Raw genomic sequence first — 25,892 nt, 5'->3', positions numbered from 1 at the left:
AAGCAGTGATTTAACACTAGTATTATAATCCTGTTCTTACAGGATTGCCAGCTGTAATGATCTGCTGCTTACCTATGTCCTGTCACAGTAACCTAGGAAGCAGTGTTTTACTGAAGCCATTACCTTTAAGAAATTACAAAGATGTTTTCAAATGAGGAGAGGCGATCATCTACAGAGAAATATAAATTTCAATAATTAGGTTTATTACATAGTCACATGACACATAGCAAGCATTTTCTGTTAAGTCTTCATAAAGTATTTGTCTTCTTTTTTCTTAGAATCATAACAACAAAAGCTATACACAAAAATAAACAGGAGCTTGTGCAGCTACAGAACCCTGCTGATGATCCCCCCCCCCCCTTTCCCCCAGTGTACGCTGTGCTGAGGGGCAGCAGAACGCAAATCCTGAAGAGCTCAGCCATGGGAGATCACCTCCACAGGGATAGAAAGTTCTCATCTCTACTATGAGCTGTCTAAGAGGAATCCGCTTTCCACCTTATGTGAGTTTTGGTCTCCTTCCCTCATTCCCCAGTTTCTCCACGTTAGAGCCCAAGAGGGCTGCAAGTGCACAGTCACAACAGAGAGAGTCCAAACGTGTTTTGGACAGGTGTTTGAAACATCTACGTGAGGGAGAATTTCTTCCCTGTGAGAGTGACGGAGCACTGGACCAGGTTGCCCAGAGAGGTGGTGGAGCCTCCTTCTCTGGAGATCTTCAAGGCCCGCCTGGATGCAGCCCTGTCTAACATGCTCTAGTTGACCCTGCTTGAGCAGGGAGGTTGGACTGGAGGCCCCTTCCAACCTTACTGATTCTATGATTCTATGCCTTTGGAAAGGCATCTAAGGAAGCTACAGTGACTGTGTTCAAATAAGCCCTGACATCCACTGCCAAGGTGCTGCACCCAACACTTTGGACTAATACATGTGATGAGACCATGAAAAATAAGTCTCTGTGATCTGTCCTGAGGCTCTGAACCATTCTATAATACTGGGACTGATGTTCTACGTATCCTCCTCTTAGCCGGTTCAGATGGTGCTGTTCTAGGCACTTCTCAGAAGTGTGTTTTCTACTAAGTAGCTCTATACAATTTTTAGAGTCAATGAAGGTGCCACTTTAAAAAAAAAAATCGGGAAAGATGAGGTGCAGACATTTAATTTTCTAAAATGGGATGGAAAAGAAATTACACAATGCAAATGCAATTTGAAAGTACACTTTTTTTTTTTTTTTTTTTTTTTTTTTTTTTTTTTAGCACTACCATTCTTGTCAATAGAAAAAGAATCTTCTCAGCTTATTATTACTGTGGTAGAAACTACCAGAATCTGGAATGCAAATGAGTTCAGTGATAATCTACCAAAAAAGTAACAACTAGGCTGCTGCTGTGTTATGTGTTTGAATGGTGTGGGCTGTGCAAATCAGGCTGAGAGCTCCTGAGCAACATTAAGTGCTGGCAGCACTCACAACCACAACGAAACAGGATCTGTCCTCACCCAGCGCAACTAAAGGTCTTCTGTGCAGTCCTGTTCCTTTAGGACTTAAATCACAACAATCCCAATGTATGCCTGAAATGCCTCTCATTCAGTGTCCTGTGCTCCCTTGCAGAATTTTAATCACCGACTCCATAACATCAGTAATTCTACCAGACTTTGGTCACCTTTCCCAAGACATTAAGAACAACAACTGCAGAAAGGCATGTTCTAGTTGAATTCAGTTTAAGTTTCAGCATGCCTGTTTTGTTCCCAAGTCTGTTTCTCCCCTTAGAAGGTCAAGAAAAAAGAAACAATATATCATCTAATACTTTTAATTTTATGTACAGGAATATAACGTTATGGCAACTTTGTACATGAAATACATACAGTATTTAAACATGAAAATGAGCTAGGTAAGAATTTACATTAGCAGTGAAACTGATTAATGTTCAGCCCAGTTAATACTTAGTTTAGATCTGTATTTTAATGGAGACAAATTTTAATAGTTTACAATCATAGAAACATAAACATTTAAAMCAAGACTATAATTTACAGAAACCCTACCGCCTACATTGAGAGAGAAGGCATGTGGCTGTGTGTTTTATGTGTGAATAACAAGGTAGATGACTGATTTATCTCAGGCTTTTAGGTAATAAAATAATTTAGAAGCAGTTCATGCAATATGGAAGCAAAGGAGTGCCAGTTCCTTCAAAGTTTCCTGCTACCTTGGACATCTACTGAGCATCATGTGTAGGTCACCAGACACATGATAATACAACTGCCAGACGCTTCCAGAGGGCACCAGCCTCAGTTCCTCCAATTACTTATGTAAACATAAATATACAAGTTGGTATCTTTTCTACACAGTACAAATAGAGGTCACAACTTCTCAGCTGTGCGAGTAGTCTGTCTGTATACTTAAAGTAGGATAACGTTCAGATTGGAGTTCCATATATTTCTATGTACAGGGGTACTAACAGAACTTCCTTGTTTTCACCAATTTGCTCTGGTATTTAACAGAGTGCCCTCCATGCCCTATGACATAAACATCCAGCAAGTAGGATTTGCCAGGCTGCAGGCCTCGAATTGTCTCTGTAGTAACTGCTTTCTGTATATTCTGGCTGTGGAAGTATTTACAGAGAACYTTTTCTGATTTCTTCCTTGTATCTGGACCCAAGCACTGGTTCTGTTCTCTTTTCTTCTGTTCTTCATTATAATTATCATCCACTTCCTTTTTGTAAATGCAGAATTTGTTTCTCTCTTGCGTCCCTAACCATGCCACTGTGACAGAAGAACATGTGCGAAGTTTGTCAAAGGCTTTGATTCTCGTATCTTCAGGAAGAGAAGGAAATGACTGTTTATTGGGCCTTGTTGTAGCCAAAATCTTCAACATGGAAGCACCTTTTTTGCTTCCTTTCAGCCTGATTAGATATTTAGCTTTTGCTTTTCCTCGAAGCTGAAACTGCCGTACACCCTCAACGTTTTGAGACAAGAGAAGTTTTCCATCCCTTCTAACTTGGATCTGAACAGCATCCAGGCACGAATGAACAGAGAAGATGACTTTTTGGTGAGATGAAACAGGAGCAAATCGGAGAAATTTGGCTCCCTTTCTCTTGATAAATACATCTGTTACTTTGCCATCCTTCAGCTCAACTGTCTTTTGTTTAGCCTCCTCTTTTGTTCTGGCAAAGGTGCCAATATATGCAGTGCTCATGTTAGTGTTAGTATTTACTGCAAACATGTCAAAGTAATACTGCGTATCAGGTTTTAGATCAGACACTGTGAAGATGTTCTTGTTCCCAATGCAAATCTTATGCAGATCAACTCTTGGCTTTGAAGACATTTGGCGCCCAAACTTTGACGATGATTTTAGGAAACCACGTTCTTTGCCAGAGTTGTTGTCTGAAGGGAAGCCAAAATGGGCAAAGTCAAATGGACTGAAGTCCAGACCTGGTTTTGGAGCCATCATGAAGGCATCATCAGAACTGAGTTTGGCTTCAACAGCACAGAGGCTTTTGAAATTGTGCTCTTTATTGATGACTATGCAATACTGAATTGGTTGTTTCAGTAAAGAGGCAGTGGGACTTGGTTTCCATGCTAGCGTCACTGTTGTACGTCCCAGAGAAGTGACATCAATTCTAGGATCATAAGGTAATTCAGGATAAGCTTGGTCTGATTCTGGAGTAGTGGTTGCATAGACTTTAAAATGTGTATCCTTCTCTGTTGACAGCAGATCTAGTTGGTACAAACCAGATGGGGAACTAGAGGACACAAAATATTCAACATCATTGCCTTTGTAAGAGAACAGCTCTGTGCCTTCTTCATTAGTAATCTGCTGTTTCTGCTGCTCAAGAGGTTCTGGTTCACCTAGATTGTAAGCAAAGACAGACATTTATATAGACATACAAAGATCTGCAAATATGAGAAAATAAAACTCTGAAAGACTCTTTTTATAAAATACAAAAATGAGATAAAAAGATTGTATCTTCTGAGGTCTCTGTCACATCAGACAGGTAAGCTGGTTTGGCACCTAGATTAAATAAAATGCAATAGAAATCACATCTGACCAATACTAATGGAGCCTCGTGGATGGTGATGAATACCCTCCATTAGGTTACTCCAAGCACTCATCTTGGAAATGTCCTATAATTCCCCAGGAAGTACCAGCGCTACTGTCTATCTTCTGGGCTTGGTCCTTGGAGCCACTCTAAACCCATGTGACTAAGTACGGTGAGGGCAGAGGGTGACTATCCTAATACAGTCTGGTATGTATGGCACTTGGCACTTGCGTAAGAGGTTCTGAAAGCCAATGACATTTTCTCTTCTGAGTAGGAGTTGTAGGTGTTACTACCTTCAAATAAGCTTTTAAGTGTGCCTACAAATAAGTTCTCAAAGGAGCAAGTCCAGCCTTGCCAGAATGCAAATCCTCGTCTCTTCAGTTCTTATCTTGTGTACACAGCCCTTAGCAAAGTCCCCCATGAAACTGAGTTAGGTTTGTTGTGGCAGCATTCAGTGCAGTCTATAATCTTACCCTTAGCTTTTACGTTTTATGTTACTGCTGTACCAGATAGGTACCAGATAGACCCATAGGTCTTTTCACTAATGCACTTCTTAGTTTTTCAACATTATTTTATGACCTATGTATGCTTAGTTCACCAGAAACTGATTTAACTCAAGCACATCTCTTCTCATGTTGCTACCTGCTGCCAGTTTCCTGCACAAAGGCAGGACTGGGGCTGAAGATCCAAACAGTGGGAAATCACAAACACAGGCCTGGTATGAAACTCTCAGCATCACACTGAGACTGATTTGAGATCTTTTGAATCCAGGAGAAAAGCAGGTCTTTGAGGTCCAAGGAAAGTCTTTGACGGTTTGTTACCTGAACCTTCTCCACTGGCTTCCTCTGGGAGATCTTGCACACTCAGTTTCCACTCCAGAGGGGCATCGCATGGTGTCACTGTCACTGCTAAGGGAGTGTTGTCCTCTTCTACCACAAAGAAATACCTAGGGGAAGGTTAACAAAGCCATAACATTAACAAATTCTGATAGCAGCCAATCATCAGGGGCTGACTTTACATTATCAAGCTCCATCTTGGTGGGGCAACAGAGACAGAAGTGTTGCTTAAAAGCAAGAGCATGCATATTTGGGGGGGGGCATACAAAGCATGATGAGCAAGAGCTACAGAGATGGGGACTGAAGTGCCCCCACTAAGATGGTGCGGCAGATTTCACACCCACTTGTCAATTCATGGCAGAGGGGTTTCTCGCCTCTTGCCCTCCCCTCCATCAGCTTTACTTCTTACCTGTTATATCAATGGTCACAACGGTATAAATGAGGGAAACAGGATCTTTCCTGAAACTTAGGGGTATGCTCTTCAATACAGATCAGGCTTTTTACAATGTATCTGGGAAAGGACCCTAGAAGCACATAAAGATCCTGTTGTCTCCCTTTTCCTCTCCTCCCCAAACCACTATATGGCATGTATTCTAAAATGTTTCTCATTTATGAAAGCTTAGGGAGGTGTCTGATATGAGGAGGGAAGTGGCAATGCTAGTCTTCCCTGAACTCTTTGGAGCCTCGGTTTCTTCTCCCATCTAACCATAGTATTTTCTAGCACAAAAAGGTGAGGCTAGGAAACAGGAGTTCAGTCCAGACTGGCTTATGCTGCTTCTTTAAAGCACAAAATTAAATAATGAAGAGGGACAAGTATTGTGGGGCAACTCTAGTTTCTGATTTCCTTCTCTCTCCCTTTGTCCCCAGACATGGTTAGCAGCCCCACTTTAGGGAACACCTGTGGTCTGTGGCATCTCTGGGCTTATGCTGCAGGTCAAGTAAATTGGATAGAACCTCCATAAGGGAGGCTGAATTGGGAAGAAAACTTGCACAGTTACTTTACCAGACAGGACACTAACATCTGTATTTTTCTTATTTTTTAATCCAAAGTTTGGTTCCAAAATTCTTTACAAATAAAACTACTAACTCCAAAATACAACTCTGTCATTTAAACGGGACCAAATTACCTTTTAGGTGTGTCTCGGAAGAGATAGCTGCTAATTTCAGCTCCATCTGGGATTACTGATGAATCATGAAAAAATGCTTTGTCCCGGATCTGCATTTGGAAGAGCTCCTCATCTCTGGTAGGCAACTTCTGTGTCCTTGAGCTGAGCGGCAGCAGCAGCAAAAGCAGAGCACAGTGAAGTAGGAGCATCCTAGAGCAACAGAAGGGATTCCAACCTGAGCATCGCTGAACAAGACGCACAGCAGACACTGCCACCAACTTGACTCATTCCGGTGAGTGCAACTGCAGTGAAGTAGTGGGTTTAGGCATGACTCAGTCACAGATTTAGATCCTGCGGGTCGACCTAGACCTGCCAAAGGGCTGAGAGCAGTCTTTGGCAAATCATATGTAAACTAATGGTGGCAAACAAATCTTTATGGTAAAGTGATATGGTAAAACCAAACTTAGATGTGTTTCAAGGGCTGTAGAATGTGGGGGAGTTTAAAAGGGGGATATGGGCTTGAAAGGCCTATTCCACCGCTGAAATGCAGACTTACCTACAACAAGGTGCCCTCCATGCACTTCACAGCTTGTAGAAATCTTTACCACCCACTGCCATACAAGCACTGGGAATACATGTCATAAGAACTAAGATTGCATTGGCAGAGGGGCTGGATAGAAGTATGTAAATACGATTTTTTTCATCTCAAACTGTAACTGAAAGCAAGCCCACACACCGGTTTCAAATTGTTATCTCCCTCTCATTAAAGAAGAGCAAAAGCCTTGCACATATTTTGGAAGAGCTACAATTCAGAGTTTTGCTGTAGCAGAAGCAGAGCTTGTTGGACATGGTAACAAGTAAGCACGGAGCAGATGGAGCATACGTGGACTTCACTTCCCTTAGGAGATTTTGGTTGGGCTTCCAACAATCCTTTTGAAAAGTAAGTATTTCCAGTGAAATTGCTCTTTTTTATAAAAACAGTGATTTAGGAAAATATGTGCTATAATCCCCCACATATTCAAAGCACATTTGTATTAACATGCAATTCAGCAGGGCTGAATACTCAGGTCTGATGGGAATTCCAAAACAGAAAAGCAGAGAATCCCTTACAAATTAGGCATAATAATTCATAATCTCAGCCTTTCATTATTATGTCTACAACTAGGTCAGTAATGACTACCCTAAGTTATACGGTGGGATAGACCATCTCCTTTCACTAAAGTAGATGATCTCATACATAATGGCCCTGGTATGGGGAGGGGGGAAGCAAGGCCCATATTTTGCCATGAGTAAAGTGAGTTTAAATTGCTAAATGATAACATTTTTTAAAACAGAAAGAATTCTAAGCTATTGCCTAAATTGTATTAGCCACTGGATTAAGAGAAAAGCATGACAGAAACTGAGCTGGCAAGAATATTTTTATCTTACTTTTATTGCTGTTAGTTGGTCGAATATGTGGGCATTCACCTGTCCTTACAGTGCAGTGTAAGTTGACTATGGTTTTATAACCAACTTTATTTTTCTTTAAGATCAAATCTAGTATTAAGCTGGGCTTTTTCTTCCACTTGACCTTTCTCTAATCTCTTATGCAAAAATAGTAAACACAAGCTCCTTGAGAAGTGGCATGATGTAGTTTGAGCACAATAAAATTGCTCTTCCCTTTCATGCTCTTTATGAAAATATAAATATGTGCCCCTGAGCAGCAGCTGCCTCCTTTCCCCGCCTGGAGTTACCTTCTGAAAACTTGAGAAAAGTTGCTGCAGCCTGCAGGAGTCTGAGTGTGGTCTCAGCCTGGGACCCCCCTCACTGTCCGATCCCTCCCCTCTCTTGGCTGTTGGGAGCTTTCCGCAAGACCCTGCAGCCCCAGAAATTCCCACTCCCCTTCCCACACTCTTTCATGGATGCAAATGATCAGCTGCCAGTCAGCTTCCATCCATTCCTCCTTTCACCACCAGATCCGTGGTGAAACTTGCCACAGGCTTCCAAATGCAGGAATATGCAGCACAAGCACAGGACATCTTTTTCACATGGAGATCCCCATCAGCTCCTGACAAAATTTTCCAAAGTCATCGTTCTCTGCTATATCTAGTTCCCCTTCTGCAGTGCAAAGACAAGAGATTGCTGCATCTGTCTGTCCTGCAGTCAGTCCTGCTCGCAGTAAGTATAAACACAGCCGTTCGAATTCAGGAAAGTAGGTCTCCTGACACCAAAAGGGCCTTCACAGGGCTATTTTCACCCTCATACTGCTTCCTCTGCCTGTAACATCATTGCTATTTAATTGGCCCTTTCATAAACAGTGCTGGTTCCCCATGCTGTACTTTACTTCCTTCCTCTCTGCTTTCCCTTGCCCTTTTATCTCAACTTCATTCCAATCTTGCTTTCTAATGTTTTCTCTCATTCTTGCTGTCCAGCTCAATCCCTTTCCTTAACCTATTTTTCCGCTCACACAAAAGAAACTTGTGAGGCAAGAGGTACAAAGGAAAGTATGTAGCAAACCCCAAGTAATCATAACTGGTAAGTGAAACTCACTGAAAACTCACTCACCAGGATGCGATTTTATCCTCACTTCCTTTCACTCTTGCCTCACCTGACAACTAAACCTGCATATTACTGTATTTACAGCCAGATCTTCCCCTTCCTGAGCAAAAAAAAAAAAAAAAAAAAAAAGTGAAAGAGGGAAGAAAATGCTTGAGGTTCACGTGGCAGAGTCTCTTCCATGCTCTTCTTTCAGGTAGACAGCGTCACCATAGAGGATCCCATGCCCTCCAAAAGCAGGCAGCAAATGGGTTGGGAAGCTCTGCAGTGAGCTCAGTAATCTATATGTTATGCTCAACCACTCTGTTTCTCAGGAAAGCCATGAACGCGTTGTGGCTACTGTAAGTCATTTTTCAGTTGGTGTCAGCTACACCCTTATTTATTCAGTGATAACCTCATGACAGCAACACATGGCCACATGGCATCCATTACCATAATTCCCTATTAGCAGTAGCGGGGCTTATAACATTTATCCCTATCACTAACAGGTTTTTAATTGTATATTTTATTATTGGTTTTAATATTTTAATAATAGGTTACTGCACTGCTCTGTCCTAAGGAAAAGAAAGAATAGGTGGCTTTATGGAAGATATGTAATTGCTACTTACAGTTAAATCATGATTTGGTCTCCACAGTATTTGTCAACATTTATCCTAACTAGTTCCTTACTTAGCTTCTGATAACAATGGACATATTTTCTTGAATTCAGACTGAAGTGTTTATACTTATCAGCAAAGTTAATGACATTTGACCTTTTGGAGCAAAGATCATAAGTCAAAATACTTGCTGACTTGAGTCACCAAAGTCAGCAGAAATCTCCTCTCATACAAAGTAGGATGAGTTCTGTGTGCTCTAACACATTGTTTATTGGTTTTTCAAGTATTATCCGTGGCCAACAGGGAAGAAATTATTTCTAACTTAATCACAACAGTTAAAACAGATTATTTGGTTAGGTAAGAAACACTTTCTGAAGACAGCGTCCTCCACATGAACCTCTTGCAATTGCAATATTGTATATTCTTATAGTCAGCTCCAGTGCAGTGTAATCTTTATTAAAATAAACTCTTTTTGATTATAGGACTACTCAGACTAAGCTTCACTTCTTAAATAACTTAACTAGCTAATCCCCTTTAAAAACTCTTGCGGACAGTATCTCTGTCCCCATTAACAACTGTGATGGAGAGAAAAGCGAAAGATTTATCTCTATTCTCTGTATCTAACTATTAAAGCATTTCAGCTTAACAACAACCACAAAAGATAGAGCAGGTTTAGTCCCGTGATCTTTACCAGGCTACAAAAGCAGCACTGGCCCATTTATACAAGAAATGGTTTACAAAATTGCTATTGTAAATGAAAAATGGAAGTTTTATAATTTTGTACCCTTTACAAGTGAATAGGGTTCTGAGTGCCTTCATTTTCATATATCCAACCTCAGAGGCTTAAAARGGACCCAATTTGCATACACCACACTTTGGAAAGTGGGACACCAAAATAGCAAAGAGGCATCCAAAAAAWCACTTAACAGGTTTTGAAAAACATGCTCTTAGTGTTATACCATCCTTTCACACAAGTTAATAAACAGATTTTTTTTTTTTTTACAGTGCATTTATAATCTGGCATGGTTTTAAGCTAGATTCTCTACTAGAGTTTACTCACACAAAACATCACGAAGAAGGCAAAAATAATTTATTCCTTCTATGTTTATTTCTGACAAACTCACCACTGGACAATGGCTTTCATGGAGCCTCTCAGAAAATCCACTTACTAGCTGTAAGCACATAAATGAATGCTCTGCCACCCAGCTCTTGGAAACTTTCAACAAATGTTTTTATTTGTTCCATGTGATGAGGCCTGAGCCCGCTYTATTTTTAGAACACATGTACAAGATGAGGCCTAAACACTGCACTGTAAAGCAATACAAATTATGTAAAATATGTTGTGTGACTTTTTGTTCTCCAGGCTGTGCCACCTCCTAAATGTCTTTTATTCCCTTTTCTACAAGTCTGTCTTGTTTTCTTTTGTTTTAAACTCAGAGTCAATATTTTATTGATATATTCCTGCTGACTGGAGGGATTTGCCTGCTGTTTATCACTGAATTTAATAGAGCGCCAAGGTAAACAGTCCTAACCGAAATAACAAGCACCATTTTCCTTCTCCAGGATTGCAAAAGTGCCCTCTAATGGCCTGTCTCTACCTCTCACTTCTTCCCTAAACTCTGAAAACTCTTAAACCAGAACGCGAATGTAAACCTCCCGCCTCGTCAGCCTGTGCACGCCTGACTGCGAGACTTGGGGTCAGTAAAACTGGAAGAATGGGGATTACGAGACAAAGCTTGTACTGCTGATCCCCTGAAGGTCAAACGCTGACACGGTGCTTCCTGCTAACTTTAGAAAAGAAAAGGGAGCAGCACTCGTCAGCCCTACGGTGCCCGAACACCAACCTTTCTTAATTTGCTACAGAGGGAAGAAAGATACTGCAGAGCAACCACACACAGGTCACTGAAGGAGAGGCAAAAACCCTTCACAGTCTGGAAAAGACAGAGTGACAGCACAGGCASAGGCCAACAGGCTCTGGACCAGTAACACAAACAACACTGAAAAATACTGCCCTTGAAAAAGCAGTGCTGCCTTGTATATTCCTTCATTAATAGAAGAAAAAAAATGAGAAAAGGGGTAAAAAAAGAAATACTCTTGCTTGCTTTTTTTTTCTTTTTTCCTCTTCTTTTTCCCACTTCTTGCCTTTTAGAGAAGCCAGGCTGTGAGCAGCAAGCACCCCGAGGGGCACACCTCCTCCCACCAGGGCTGCTACCCAGGCTGGTTTCCGGCTGGAGGGGCCCAGTTTTGCCAGCCCCCCCGAGGCGCCGAGCGAGCGAGCGCAGTSGTGCCGGGCTAGTGCAGCAGCAGCTGTCCTGGCGATTTACTTCCTCTCCGAGTTAGCAATCCGGCCCCCACAGGAGCGCCTCATGCCCACGAGAGACGCCTTCGTGTGGGGAACAGTCCCGTCCGTTTCCCAAGCGCAGCAGGCTGTTTGGTGCGTGCGGCTGCTCTCACAGGGGGCGAGCGCAGAGTAACGAAGGCAATATAAGCTCATACCGAACCCTGTCACATCTTCGTTCCCACATACAAACATGCCCTTAGGAACAGGCACACTGCGGAATAGGTTTACTTAATGAACCTATTCATATTTATCTAAATAGCTCAACAGATCAAAAATGCATGATGTAAATTTGAAGTGAGATAAATTACTTTAAACATTACCTTTTACTACGTTATAAATGAGAGGTGGGTTTTCTTTCAGACAGTATAAATAAATAAGAGGAACAGTCTAACCATTTAATAAATATCAACAAGTGCATACATGAAAATTCTACAGTTAAACCTGATTTTATGATTACAATTTCTTTCTTTTTTCTGAATTATATTCGAAGAGCAAAATTTTCCCAAACTTCCCAAAATTCCATTTACACATATACTCTGGCCAGCCTTCAGAGCTGTGTAACTTCATCTGTCTGAAAGACCTGCAAATATCTAGGTAAACTGTAATTGTAAGCAGAAATAGAAAGGATAAGAGGATTTAGAATTGGCTTAAGTTTCAAGTTTGGGAACAAATTAGATTTAGCTCTGACAGTGCCTCACAGGATATTCTGGCAGCTACTGAGCCGAAGGGCGGGATCAGCAGGTTGGGCTAATTCTGAATCAAAGCCAGAAAACTGAGGCCTCAGRGACACCAGTTTTCAGTACATGCAGTCTCCTATCAAGATGCAGGGGCACAGGCACCTCAGTGTTTAGTTCCCTTTTAAAATAGTGCTCGCAGAGACTTCAGTTAGACCTGGCTAGCACAAAATATATAAATAGACGAGAGCTTTGTTGCACTTTTCTGTTGGTGATAACATTGCCCCATTTTTGATTTCACCAGTCAAGTCTGTATTTTCTGTCTACTCTGAACAAGTGACTTTTGGGGAAAAAAAAAAAACACAATTCACTGAGGACAAAAAACTCACTAGAAATAAGGGACCCTTCACAGGTTTCATGGGGTGTACTTGAAGGTGCTGTGGCCTTGCTGTTTAGCCCTATTCACAGAAATCCCACGTATCRTGTTGAGAATCCTTTTGATTTTGCTGTTTGTGATCAAAACAGTTGTGAACTCCTACTTAAACTTCACTGTGCATCTATTTCATACCCGCCCAAAGGTTCAGTGCAGCTGAACACACGTACGCTCTGTTAAAAAAAAAAAAAAAAAGGCCAGAATACAAGACTGACCACAGTATTATTCACAAGTCATCCTGGAGTGCCTTGATCTATGGAAAACATTTGTTTTACTTCTCAACTGTCTGCAGGTCACAGAGACCTGTAAAGGATTTACAATAACGAAAAAAAGATCTCGGTTTACTTGAAGCAAATGCATCTGGAATAAATAAAACCTAATGTTTAATTACAGAGAGTGGAAAGTGCATGACTGTAATTTAGTGAGGATAATTTCAAGGCACTGCCTGCCACAGTGTTTTTGTGTTGCATTTGTTCTCTGGCTGTGGTACGGACGGTTAACTTTTTTTCCTCTTACGTCCCATTTTTAAACACTGGGGTASTGGGTTTGTTGTTTATGTTACCCATGATGCATCTCACAATAAGTCTGTAGATTTATTGAATTAAGTCTAGCTTTGGAAATAAAAGAGCATTGTTTGACTTCTTTGACTTATTATAGGAACACTGTAAGTTAAGAGTCTGTGAGCTTTTCCATTATAAAATTTATTTCCTGAGAAATATAACACATATACATGCGCCTCAGCATATAGAATTATCACCTCAGAAAAGAKTAATTTAAAATGTGCCTACTAATTCTCATTGTAATGCAATTAGTTGCTTTCAATGTGCAAGGAAAAAAAAACATACTTCTGAATGTTTAATTCTTCACTGAGWTGTAAAGAATTAAAAATACTGTTTATTTCTTTGCAGGGAGACCAGAGGGGAAAAGGCATGGTATTTAATACTTATTATTCCCCAAAGCATGAGGCAAACATGTTTGGGATGTTTGTAATTTGTTTTTTTAATTGAAAACTTACTGTCTGGTCCTGCCTCGTGGCTTTCTGTACTGACTATATAGCATGCCATGAACTTCACACGGAGCGTGATGCGAGTATCTCTGCATTCAGCCCCTTTGTGGTGTCTATGCAGAAGCCCGGTACCCTTTTTGTACTGAAGGAAAGAGGCAAGAGGGACGCAGGCATAACAGCAAGACACAGTTTTATAGTTTCACTAGTAGATTTTTAAGACAAATATTTTTATGTTGTACTGTGGCCAGTTTGATGTGCCCGCTTCCATAGGCGTGACAGACTGCAACTGGGAGGGAAACAGCATTTACGTACCACTGTACCTATAATCCATGGATTAAAGCTCTCTAAGGACACACTGGCACGACGGACTATAATGGTTCCTTTGAAGCTTTTAGGGTCCATCATGTCAATAATCTGGGGATTAGCAGACCTTCTCTCGCAACTCCAATGCGATCCATATTCTTCCTTTGCTGGAAGTTTTAGCACAGTAAACGACAGTAGCATGGGAAAAAAAACAGCTCTGTGTGTGTGTAAACACACACACATATTTCTATCAAATATTAATGCACAACAGTGGCAATGAACAACGATTTCTGGGAGAGTTTAACTGAAGGGGTAACATTGTGAAATACGGAGCTGTCTCWAATTAGATATGCTGAAAAAACAAACATACTCAGGGAGATACGGTATCAAAAATCTAATTTTACGTGGACTATTTTGTTTCTAAACTGAGCCTTATTTATTTTTCTACATTTAGTGGAAACAGATTCAAATCCGATTACACTGGAATCACCATCCCAGAGCTAGTGATTTGTCCCGTTAGATGGATGCTTCAAAAAACAGATGAACCAACAGATCCTGGTTARGACATCRGAGGAAATACCTATTTTCTTTTTTTTAATTACAGACCACAYACTCAGTTTTTCTCTCCTTCATAGCCATTTCTGCTCATGCAATTCAGCAGCGAGCACCGAAACCAGAGTTCCCAGCAGCCTCTGCTACACTATTCAGTTGTTCTCTTCCACCCTCTTTTTGTGAGGAGGTTATTTGGGCACACAAAAAAATTTATTACTGGAAGTCAAAAGCTCTAAGACTTACTGTAGAATTTGAGTGGAAAACCTGCTCATTGCCAGTCTCCTATGCAACRCTCCACTTCACTTTGGAAGGATGAACAGAAACGATGGTAACACTGAACCAACTTGTGCTGAATTTGCAAACTCTCATAAAATTTCTGACCCTCCTGGTAACATCGTTCACAGATACCCAAGTGTCACTGGCTTCTCTGGCAGGTAACTGGTGTCAGCGCCTCCACGGGAACACTGACCTCAGACACTTCCTTCAAAGCTCACTTCAGAGAAAGGAACTTTCYGTAGCCTCAGCAGGGTTTGAGCCCTGGTAGAAGAAATTAGACGGGACACAGAAATTGTTTGAAGAGATCAGAGAAGTTGTTTGCACGGCTCTGGCCCGTTTAACAAGGTCATCAACTCCGAACGGCACGCAGCTCTACAACCAATCTCCCATCAGAAGATCCGGAGGTGTTTTATAATGGACAGCAATTACTARCCTCTCATTACAAGCAACAAAAGTGGGCAGCAAATTTCCTTGTCCAAGGAAATCACAACAGAATCCTCTTCGTCARTCACAAAACAACAGACACTTTCCTGGGCCAAGTCACCCCCCCTGCAGCACAGCTCTGAGTGTATGTTACTGTTGCTCTATAACAAATTTTAGCGAGAGGATTAACGGGTAGAAATACACATGAACAATTACAAATTACGACCAGTACAAGTACGTTGGTATTTGGTAGCAAGTTTCCCACTGTTTCTCTGTAATAGTTCTGAGTGACATTWTAAGCAACTGCCCTGGCCAAAACCCGTAAGGTACAAGGATGACTAAAATTTCAGGGCAAGAAAAAAAGCTAAACGGCTGGACAGGAGCAGAATCAGGGTCTAAACATATTGCTGTCGCATAATCAGACTGCTGGGGCTTGTGGCTGGAGATCAGAAAGACCTCTGGAAAGCTCTAAAAAATTAAAAATGAACTAATTAACCCTATTAACTAAAAGAAGTTAAAATTACTTGAGCCATTTTTAGGGTCTGGGGAATACCTATCTCCTGGCAGCTGCCTGCAGCTAATAAGGTTTTTGTTAAAGGGGAGAAAATAAAAGGCTTGAGCCCGGCAGGGAGCTGTGGAAGAGGCACTGACACACAAGCCACTGTGGGTCAGTGCAGTGATTTATAGGGCAGGAGCCAGGCACAGAGCGAGGAGCAGCCCGGAGCGCAGCTGCCGCCTCCTCTCCTTCAGGGGAAGCCGAGTTGGCAACAGCACTAGCAACCTTCACCTTGTGGAAACCTGTGTTCCGAATACACCAAAATTCCTTATTCTCCCCCCTCCCCCATTTTTAATGTATTATAAAAAAGAGGGGGGATTTTTCACTATTTTGAATTTTACTTTTTTAAATCTGCTAAGCACACAGAGACYACTTCCATCAGCTTCCCTCAGAAACGCAGCTTTGTTCAGCATTGGGAGTAACGATACACATGCGTACATAYGACTACAAGCTGCAGTCAGCATAAATGCATTCATGTTCATGCCAACTTCCCTACCTCTATAAACATAGTTTTCCTGGAACAATTGTTCAGAAATTTTCATTTGCAGTTTTATAGTATCTTTTTTACTGATTGCGGTTTCTCAGCAGTTCCAGGTGAAACACTAATGACTGCAACTGCTAAGATCTGGGATATCATGTCGAGTAACGGCAACAGCTCTCCAGAAAAACCTCTTGGAGCTGCAGGAGCAAAGCAGGCAAACTGCTTCAGTAACAACCCGGATGAGAGCACTCGAGTCCAGCAGGCGATTCCCTGAGCCGATGGTAAATGAGTCGCTGCACCGCCAGCGCGACAGCGTCCTGCAGCGACAGCAGGGCTACAGCACCCCGGGCACCGCGCAGCAAAGACACAGCAGCGGGGCCACTCACAGAAACTAGCAGACATTTGCCACCGGGCGCTTACTAMCTTGGAATTCTGGATTTTTTCCACCTAGGAACACTCGGTAGTTAACTAGTTACAGGACAAAGACAAAACATGATTTATTTTTTTTTKKGGGGGGGGAGGAAGTTATTTCTGTTGTATTCTGTTATTCCTTTTATTTTTTCAATCTTATCCTTATTTCCCCTGCATTAGCTGTACCTGCATCACATAAACCAGGTCCTCAGCTGACCTCAGAGGAAGTATGCTGCTTCTGCATGAACTGAGAATCTGGCTTGTATTTCTCATGAATGCAACAATGTAGATTAGCTGATAGATGACCAAAGGAGTTTCCAATTCTGTAATTATCATCAGAATCCAATTTTTCTGATTGGATTTATTGTCCAAAATGGGATTGAGTTTTGACATTACGTGCCCKCAGCTTTAAAGGCATGTAAGGGAAATCTTAGGCCTTACTAATCCATAATGATTCAGAAAGGTGCTCCCTTCTCATGATTTGTCACTTACTGCAGAAAGTCAYAGACCCTATGTGTGTAATTTTCCCTGGTTGAAAAGGGTTGCTGAATGCAAGTGTTCAAAAATGGGATGTTGATACTTAAGTATTTCTGCCAGCACTTTCAGCATTACAGGTGGCAGACCTTAACCGCAGTTACATCTGCAAAGACTTTCCGAGACTCAGCATGGATATTATTCCCCGTGCTCATCTTTACCATTCCTAGCGCACACAATTTCTTACTCACAAAATTAGTGTTGGCTGATGTGGACAAGARCACCGGACAGCTCATCACAAATAAACTATCACAGGCAAGACTGCCAGCCCTTCCATTTCTTCTGGGTGACACTGAGAAAATCATTTATTTTGAATCCCCACTTTTACATGGGTCAAGAGTAGAAAGAGCAGGAATCCTCATGCTGCCCGAGTTTTGGYTACTAACATTAATTTCCTTAGAATCCTGCTATAAAGAAAGGGAAGATAAATTYGTGCAGAGGACGCTAGAGAAAATCCAAACTTCTGCTTCACCCAGGATGCCAGAGCTTTACGTAGCTACGGTCCAGGGAGGCGAATCCTACTCGTGCCCCACGCGTGGGTTCCCACCCTCGTTTTCCAAGACTCAGGCAACGTCTGCGAGAAGACGGGGGCCCCGCACAGGGCGGGTGCCCAGACTGCGCACGAGGTTAGCCAAGGCTGCTGCAGCTGCCAAAAAGGGGTGACAGGTTCAGGACACGCGTGGCCACATGCTGGAGGAGCCACAGACCCCGCCAACCTCCCCACCTGCTCCGAGCCTGCTTACCTGGCAACGCAGGGTAGCTGCCAGCCGCTGAGCTCAGCCAGTGTAATCCAATGTCTCTCGAGCTAACGAGCCACGCAGCAGAGAAGGGATTAGCCTCCAAAGGGCAAAGCCATGGAGAAAGCAAGATAGCGAAGCACTGCCAGATACAGTTCGTGCTCTCCTTGCGCAGGTGAGCCTACAGCCAGAGCACTGATGTGCGCTCTGTGCCTTGAGAGGTCACAAAACACCACCAACAGCAGAGCAGGTACCAGGTAGTCGCGTGGACCCCACATACATGTGCATTTTCCTCCGCCTCCTTTTCTTAATTGGACTCTGTTTTGTTTTTCTTCCTTTTGGGGTAGAAGGAGGTAACAGGGTGGAAGAGGAGAACCCACTCGCTCTCTGACACTCTTTGGTGTTCCTGTGCAGCTGGTGAAAGCGGCACCTTTTCCAGCACTGGGCTCCGGCTCTTTGGGAAGCGGGCAGAGACTGCCAGGAGAGCCGGATCCCTGCTGCGGCTCGCTGGCTGCCTGCATTGCCCTCGTCAACCCTCCTTCCCCACTGGCTCTCACCTGGACYGGAGGTGAGACCGGACATACAAAGCGAGAGCAGCTATTAGTGAAGCAGGATAGGAGCATATTTGGGAGCTGTCAGTCTTCTGGGTGGCTTTGTAACACTTTCTGGGTTTCTAAACATTTCTAGTCATGTACTTCTTGCATGTCTAAAATGAGAATTCTTTCTCAAGTGTGAAAAGTCTCATGTTCTGAGCCAAAGTGCCACAGGACTCAAAACTGTCAAGGTCAACTGCAGAGCTGTAATAAGGGATTTCAAAATCAGATTATTGAAAGGGTAGATTTCAGCTTCACTCTACTGCTCAAGCAATGTTTATTTGTCCAGCCTGGCAGGTGAAAGGTTAGTTCTTCATCTAGTTAACTCCGAACAAAAGCAGAGGGAAYGCGTATGGGCAGATGGGTTGGACCGTTATGGGTCAGTGAACATCCAAACAGCCCCGAACCATTTAGACCTGCTTATGATAACCACACCTGCTCGGCTGGAGKAGAGGGACAGGAAAAGAGAACGTAAGAAAAAGGAAAAGACTTTCCAGGTTAAGAGATGACTAGACTTGGCATCAAGGGAGTTTGCTTTTCCAAAGGCAAAAGATGCAGTGCGAGCTGTGGGGTGGCACCAATACTGCCTTCTGGGGGTGTTGTGGGGCTTCCCTAACACCTGAAAAGGACTCCGAGATCCTTGGATGGAAGTTACTGCTGAGCAACAAAGACATCATTTCAACRTTATCATTAACGCTGTGCTTTAAAAATGAGAAATTATAAATTTTTAAAAGATTTTGTTGTTCAGTACTTTATCCACACAAAACATTGCAGCAAACGCAGTGAATATCCTGGGGCAGGGGAAGTAGGTGCTTTAGCTTTCAGGGAAAGAAAGAACAGACTCGGTGGACTCACCGAAGGCCGGAGGTCTGATGACACAAGGTACCTCTGCCCAAGCAGGGAACCGCAGCATTAGCAGGACGTCTGGGCTGTTTTAACTCCCAGCTAGGAGCTGACGGGAAGGAGCAGCGCCCAACTCTGGTTTCAATTACGAAAGCTTTCATTGCACACAACCCGGGGGTGGGAAGCCCTTCTGCAAGCAGCCTCTCGAGCACGCTCCCGGGCTGCACGTTCACGCCGTCCCGCCCGACGCAGAGCGCACGCGGCTGCACGCCGCCACGCCGCGGGGCAGCTGGGCCGCTCGGCGCGCTGCGGGGCCTGGCTCGCGCAGCCCGGTGCCCGGCACGGCTGCACGTAACTCTGTGCTGCGGAGCGGCGACAACTATGAACTGCACGAGCAAAAGGTTCAGCCAGAAACATGTTTTGGCCTAGTGGACGTACACCTCCACTATGGGGAAGTGTACGTGGGAATTCTGCATTTTCTAGTTAAACCACTCATTGTCTGAATTTTCTTCTAAACGTCTTGTGACTACTTTTTCTTAAAGGAGTGGGAATTGGAATATATTACATTATTAACATAGTACAATTCCACCCCTGAGCCTGCAAGCCAACTGTTACATACTTGCAAAGGTGTTTTATGTTTTGCCGTAGAATACCTGGTTAATTCAAATGTTAAGTTAGAAGAGTCTAAATCYAAGTTTTGCTTGGTTCATATGAAAAGGTTTTAAAACCTACTTATTTTTCAAATTATGATTTTTTTCAACTACCATACTACAACAGGATTATAAAAGTTTTAACTGACAGACATAAAATCTTTCCTGAAAAATTATAACTTTAATGAATAAAAATCTAATAGTCTCAGGCGGTATTATTTCTCATTATTGAAAAATCAGTTTGAGGAAGCCCCTGGGGTCTTCGCCAAATAAGGGAAAGATCCTATTAGTCCTACAATCATACGCAAGTAATTCTTACTCAGGAGAAAGAACCCATGGGGAATTAAATGCAGATTTAGTAGCCAAAGGAACAGAAAGAGTGGGGACGAGAAACCGTTACGTCTGTTCGCTGATGTTTTCCTTTGCATCCAAAGCCCAGCTGGCAGCTCTGAGATACTTGGCTTTCCTGCACGATCATCATCCCAATCTGTAAACAGCTTAATTTGCATCAGGTTTCTGGATTTCAGAATGCTGAGATATGTTCAGACTGTTTGAATACAAACAAATTACTAGTAAATCTACTACACTTAAACAAAGTAGCAAGAGAGAGCGCTTACACCTTCCCGATACCCTGGATGCTTTGTAAAAATCAAATACTCTATCTAATCCTCATAGATCTGTGCAAAGAACCTGTGATTCTGTTACAGCCTGTTGTTCGTCTGCTTCACTGTCAGACTTTGTAGCCGGAGAAACAGTTGGTTGAGCACTGCTCTATTTTGGTATTGATAAAGGTGAGAAAGATTAAAAGCATCATTTTTCTCATCCTAATAAAATTACAACCTCTTTAAAAGACTTTTTCCCTGCGAAAAAGTAATGCATTTAATTAGGAGAACAACGCTTTTCCCCTGTAAATCACAGCGGAAGTGTCGGTCTCGGTGGTGTGTCACATCGTGAGCGCGTGAGGGTCATACTTGAGGGGCACTCACATCCGGCCAGTGCAGAGGGGAATGAAGTGGGAAAGAGAAATTATTGCCTTTTGTTTTCCAGATTCCCAGGTGCTCTCAGTAAGCACTGCCGTGCCATCGCAAACGGCTCTTCAGCTACTGAATTCAATCAGCCAAACCCTGGAGCAGTCTCAATCGTGGTGCGGTACCACGTCCCGACTCAGACCCGTGGTCACCAAAACCAAACAGTCCTGTGAGTTTCTTGAGCCCCTAGGAAAAGCACTGCGAACGCCCCCAGGTTCGCGAGTTCTCGCTCTTCCCCCGGCCGAACGGCACGGGCCGCGGGAAACGTCTAGCRCCGCGCTAGCCCGGGAGCGCGCGCGTGCGGCCCCCGCGTTAGCACGAGCACCCTCCTGCCCACCCGGCCAGCCAGGGAGCGAGGAGGGCTGGCGCCTCAGGCCGACTCCTTTGTGCTTACTTGAACAGCACTTAGAAGACGAGCACGAACTGAAAATCTGCCCTGTACGATGTCCTTGAGAAGATTATCACTTTTTTACTGAAGAAAGTTATACTACCGACTGCCCAGCACTTCAGCTGAAGAGGGGAGGCTGCGCGCCTCTGACGTGTCTTACACGACCTAYGTGCTCCCAGGGGCGCAATCAAAGCCACCTCTGTAGTCACAGGATTTTCTGTTCGCTCCTGTTACAGCTCTGTGTTAACATTTATCTTTCTCCAGTCTACTGTCCTTACATACTGCAAATYAGAAAATTAACTCTGAAAGGACAAACTTCTTTTTAGTATTTACTCTCTCCATCCTTCTTAATTTATTTCCATCTTTAACCATGTTCTCCTGCAGTTATGATTTATTACCCTGACCTATTTCCCGATCTAAGGGCAAATACTTCCTCCCCTAATGACATCTTGTTAAAGTTTTCAAACATAACATCTTTTCAGCCTTCAAAGCTCTTCCCATCAGCATTAACTTATCTGAGCAATGCTCTCGGGCCAAAACATCACAGATTTCATAAAGACTTCTGTTGCAGAAGCAGCTTATTCTCAGTCACGACATAAAATGTAGTTTGGGGAATACAGCTTTTGCAAACATTTAATCGGTTCTCTGAGGTGATGCTCACTTACTGCACTGTTTGYTGTTTACCAGAGCTACAACGGTACTTGATTCTCATCTCACTGGTGTTACTTATGAAATTCTATTTCCTGTAACATGATTCTCAATTTATTTTCCTTTCATTTCTGCTCGAGTAATGCCTACGCCTTCTCCTACTTGAAGGACTCTACACTCAGTGACATCAAAATATMAACAGCTTTTATTACTACACTGTGATGTCTGTAATCAATGTAAACGTTATTWTTATGGGCTGTCCATACATTTTTATGCAAGCCTTATTCCAAATGTGTATTTCCTGATATATAATTAGTCCAGTCCTCAAAGGTTTAGCTGGGCATCCCCAATAGTGCATACACTATTTTGTAATGACTTGCAAACTTGTTTTCTTTTCAAAACACAAGGCTCTTTAGTCAGGTGTATCCTTCTCCTCTGTATCTTATCATTAAACAGAAAAAGTAAGTAAAACCTTCGCATTATTTTAACCATCATTAGTGTGTGAAACGGTCRCCCAAAGCGGCTATAGTGTTCCACGTTAACAACGTCAGCTTCTCTGAATGCCCTGAACGACAAGAAACGTGCACTTTTCATTAGACTACCCTTAATGCACAAAATGTGCATGTTCAGCAAGGTCGAATGGAAACCCTACATCTACAGTGTGTCTGTTTGTACAAATTAGTAAATTGTCTCCTGAAAAAGAATGCTGAGGAATGAAAAGATAAATACCACTTAGTAAAACAAAATAAAAACAGCTCTGGAGCAATGCAAGATACTGAAGGAAGACTGAAATAGCCCCTTGAAAATAGTGAAGTAATGGGCTTGCAGTTTTATTATTCATATAAAGTTTAGTGACTTCAAATGAATGTGAAGCCAAACAAGACTTGTTATCCCACTAAAATCTGTGCTGTAACTGAAGCCAATACCCAGATGTTCTGTGGTAAAATCTGTCGCTTCACTGCATAAAAGCACCACATATACTGACATATACTTCTGGCTTGTCTTTAATCCAGACCTGCTTAGATTCTGGATTATTTTTCTAGCAATTTTTAAACTGCCATGGGAAACATAAAAGGTGGTCTCCTACAAAACTGTTTGATACCATCTTGAAATGTAACCATTTGCAGAAATAAATCAGGATTTCTTTTTAATAAACTGTTTATTACGAGTCTTTCAGAACATAAATTATAGAAAAAAGCAAGGTCTGAGTTTAATAAACATCTCATCTTTTTATATATATTAAGGCAGAAGACCCAACATGCTTCAGAGTGAAACGTCCAGCAAACAAGCACCAGCACTACCAAAACGGCACAGATAAGTGGGTTACCATCATACATCTGGAATCGTACGTCTGAAGGCTCAAAAATTCATGTTGTAGCCTAGGAAATCCATGTTCCCAGCACAATGAGTCCATTAACCCATCAATCAGTATCTCCAGATCCGACGGGAACTGAGGAAAGGGTTTATTACTTCTTGGGATGGGGGGGCGGGGAGCGAGGGGCTTCTAAGATGCTTTGTACTCATGCGTRTTTCATATTTCCCAAATCTTTATCAAATTAAACAAATGTTTGCACAACAAAAACTACAACCCTTTCACCTTACAGCACACAAAGAACAACACCCAAATTCTCTAACAACCGTCAACCGTAGCTGATCACAAACTGAACGTGAAAACACTGTTTCTGCCTCTACAGTTCTGAGCCGCAAGTTTGAGAGCTCCCAGGCAGCCTCGGCTCTGGCTGAGCAGAAGGCGCACGCTGGCGCGGGCTGGACTCGGCCCAGAGCTAGAGCTAGCGGGCGGTGCGACAACAGCAGCGGCGGCACCGGCCTGGCGCCCCACGCCGGCTCTCCGAACGCGCTCCTCGAGAATCAGAGGCGCCCTGCGAAAACGAGGAACGGGGCAGATGGAGCCACGGCTGTACGCTGCGAGCACCGAGCGTCGGACAAGCGCTGACTACGTGGTGGATGCATTCAAGCTTGCAGGGAACGCGGCACAGGCGTTACATGATTTTGAACAGCTTGCTTGACAGTTTGCACCATGTTGTATTTATAAACATTGTGCAAACCTAAACGCTTTTCCTTGGCGTTTTCCAAGTAATCATCCCCAAAAAAACAGGCATACAGCACTATCCTACGCAATTCCTTCTCATCTTAGCAAGTGCTTAGTAAGAAAAGTAAATACACAGGTAAATAGCCTGCATTAATTTCCAGGCAATCACTCACACGGACAGCCGGTCGGCACCCCAGGTGCCKTGCCAGTCCTCCACCAGGCTGCGCACAGTGCCGCCAGAGCCCCAAGCTCCACAMGAGGGCTGCAGCACAAGGCAACCCCAGGTCCGGGAGACTAGAAACGTGCTGGGCACGTGCTGCTCGTGCCAGAGACAAGCAGGGCCCATCRAGGACCTGTCGCAGACTGCCGCGTATACAGCGGGTCCCCAGGTAGGGGCATTGCACGCATTTTACTTTGCTAACAGGACCATGCTAAAATGCTGAGGTGTCTACCCCAAACACCAGGAAAAACACTGGGGTTTTTGTCCAGGACTGCACGGAGCAATGCTCCAGATCAGGGACAGCACTACGTACCCCTAGTTCTCATCACAAAACAGTGACAAGCCTAAAGAACGAATTGTTTTGTCAGACATAACGCACAGCTCTTTCAAAAGAAGAGTAGCTTGTAGTCTTCTGACACAGAAAGTTAGCCTACAAAGAGCAAGTATCATCTCCTTAAAACAAAACGAAACGTAGCAGCAGGACTCCAAACACACCATACAGCACACGCAGGGTATGGGCTACGCTAGCACACATTTCTGCTTCGTCGCATTTTAATGGTCAAAATAAGAGAACGCAAAATCTTCCCATGTTTAGTCTTCGCCTTCCTCAAATACTAACAAGATCTAAATTCTAGACATCACTCTAAGTACTTACAGAGATTTTTAGTGGTAGCAGGGAAACGACTCAGCAGCTCTTCCCTTACACATAYGGGTTTTGCTATTAGATATGAGAGCAGAGTAGGGAGGATGAGGCATTCCTGACAAGAAGCAATTCAAAACACCGTTCCTAAAACGATTAAGAAACAGCGACTTCAGAGTCGGCTAAACAGGATAATGAAGCTTTTCCTCCTGCTCCCYCGCGGCACCGTAGCGGTGCTGGCGATGCCCAGCGTCCAAGCGCTATCTTTACGGAAACCAGGTTATGGCCAGGGCAGCCTTGCCTTGCAAGGCTGCGACCACGCAGCTCACTCACCGCCAGCCCCCCCGTGAGAAGTTCTCCCTCAGATCACCGCTGTGCTCTTCCAGTTTTACACACACGCCGCTTCCCCGGCTCTAACGAACGTAAAACCCGTCCGAAGACGGCGCTGGACGGCGCTGCCTGCGCAGCCGGGCGGCTGCCCCGGCGGCGATGCGCGGCCCGGCCCGGGGCACGGACCGCTGCCCGCGGGCCCCGCGGAGCAGAGCTGCGCGCCGGCACCCGGCCTCCCTTCAGCGCTCGCCCCGGCCGCTCATCAAGCCGCAGGACCTGCGCGGCCGCCCGCGGTTTAAGCATTTCGCTTACAAACGGCAACGGGACGCTGCGCGGACGCTTGGGCGCGGAGGGGAGGCCCGGGGGAGCCGGGCGCTCCGCAGCCGGCTCTGCGCGCCCGCGGCRGCGCTCAGCAGCCTCCTCCCCCCCCCCGGCCCCTGCGCGCCCGCGGGCTCCGAGGCTCAAGGCGCCCGGCACAACCGCAGCCGGAGCAGCTTTTCCAGGCGAGCCACGCCAGCCTTTAACTGCGCCGGTCTGGAGAAATAAAAGTTGCATGTGCAAGCGGTTAGCAGCGCTCAGGAGCCCGGGTGCCTGCGCGGCTGCAGGAACAGCACAGCCCGCGGCGAACCCCAGCTCCAGCTTCGCGGCGACTTTTCCAGCAGCCGCTTTCTGCTGCCCTT

General features: G+C 43.9%; 1 protein-coding gene and 1 long non-coding RNA gene across 4 annotated transcripts in view; one reads left to right on the top strand and one right to left on the bottom strand.

Moving 5' to 3' along the window:
- Window positions 1–206: 206 nt before the first annotated feature.
- Window positions 207–25,892, bottom strand: part of NDNF (neuron derived neurotrophic factor) — a 30,564-nt gene continuing 4,878 nt past the window's right edge. For 2 of the 3 annotated variants that reach the window (XM_085323949.1, XM_085323950.1), the window contains exons 2-4: window positions 5,986–6,174; window positions 4,844–4,968; window positions 207–3,831 (exon numbers count right to left, since the gene is read on the bottom strand). In XM_085323949.1, the coding sequence (XP_085180075.1) occupies window positions 2,438–3,831; window positions 4,844–4,968; window positions 5,986–6,173 (1,707 nt within the window). In that variant the 5' untranslated portion in view covers window position 6,174 and the 3' untranslated portion in view covers window positions 207–2,437. Of the gene's footprint in view, window positions 3,832–4,843; window positions 4,969–5,985; window positions 6,175–24,897; window positions 24,968–25,892 lie in introns of those variants that run through there. The other variant, XM_085323947.1, reaches the window with a different exon arrangement.
- Window positions 6,174–8,969, top strand: LOC146584894 (uncharacterized). The gene is made up of 3 exons (XR_014898119.1): window positions 6,174–6,256; window positions 6,794–6,904; window positions 8,696–8,969. It is a non-coding gene; the product is annotated as an uncharacterized LOC146584894 (long non-coding RNA).

Source organism: Rhea americana, unplaced genomic scaffold (genome assembly GCF_003343005.1).
Source record: "Rhea americana isolate MKP2758 unplaced genomic scaffold, rheAme1 scaffold_89, whole genome shotgun sequence".
Lineage (NCBI taxonomy): Eukaryota > Metazoa > Chordata > Aves > Rheiformes > Rheidae > Rhea > Rhea americana.
Note: the sequence above shows the minus strand (reverse complement) of the source record. Positions and strands in the feature narration are given on the sequence as shown.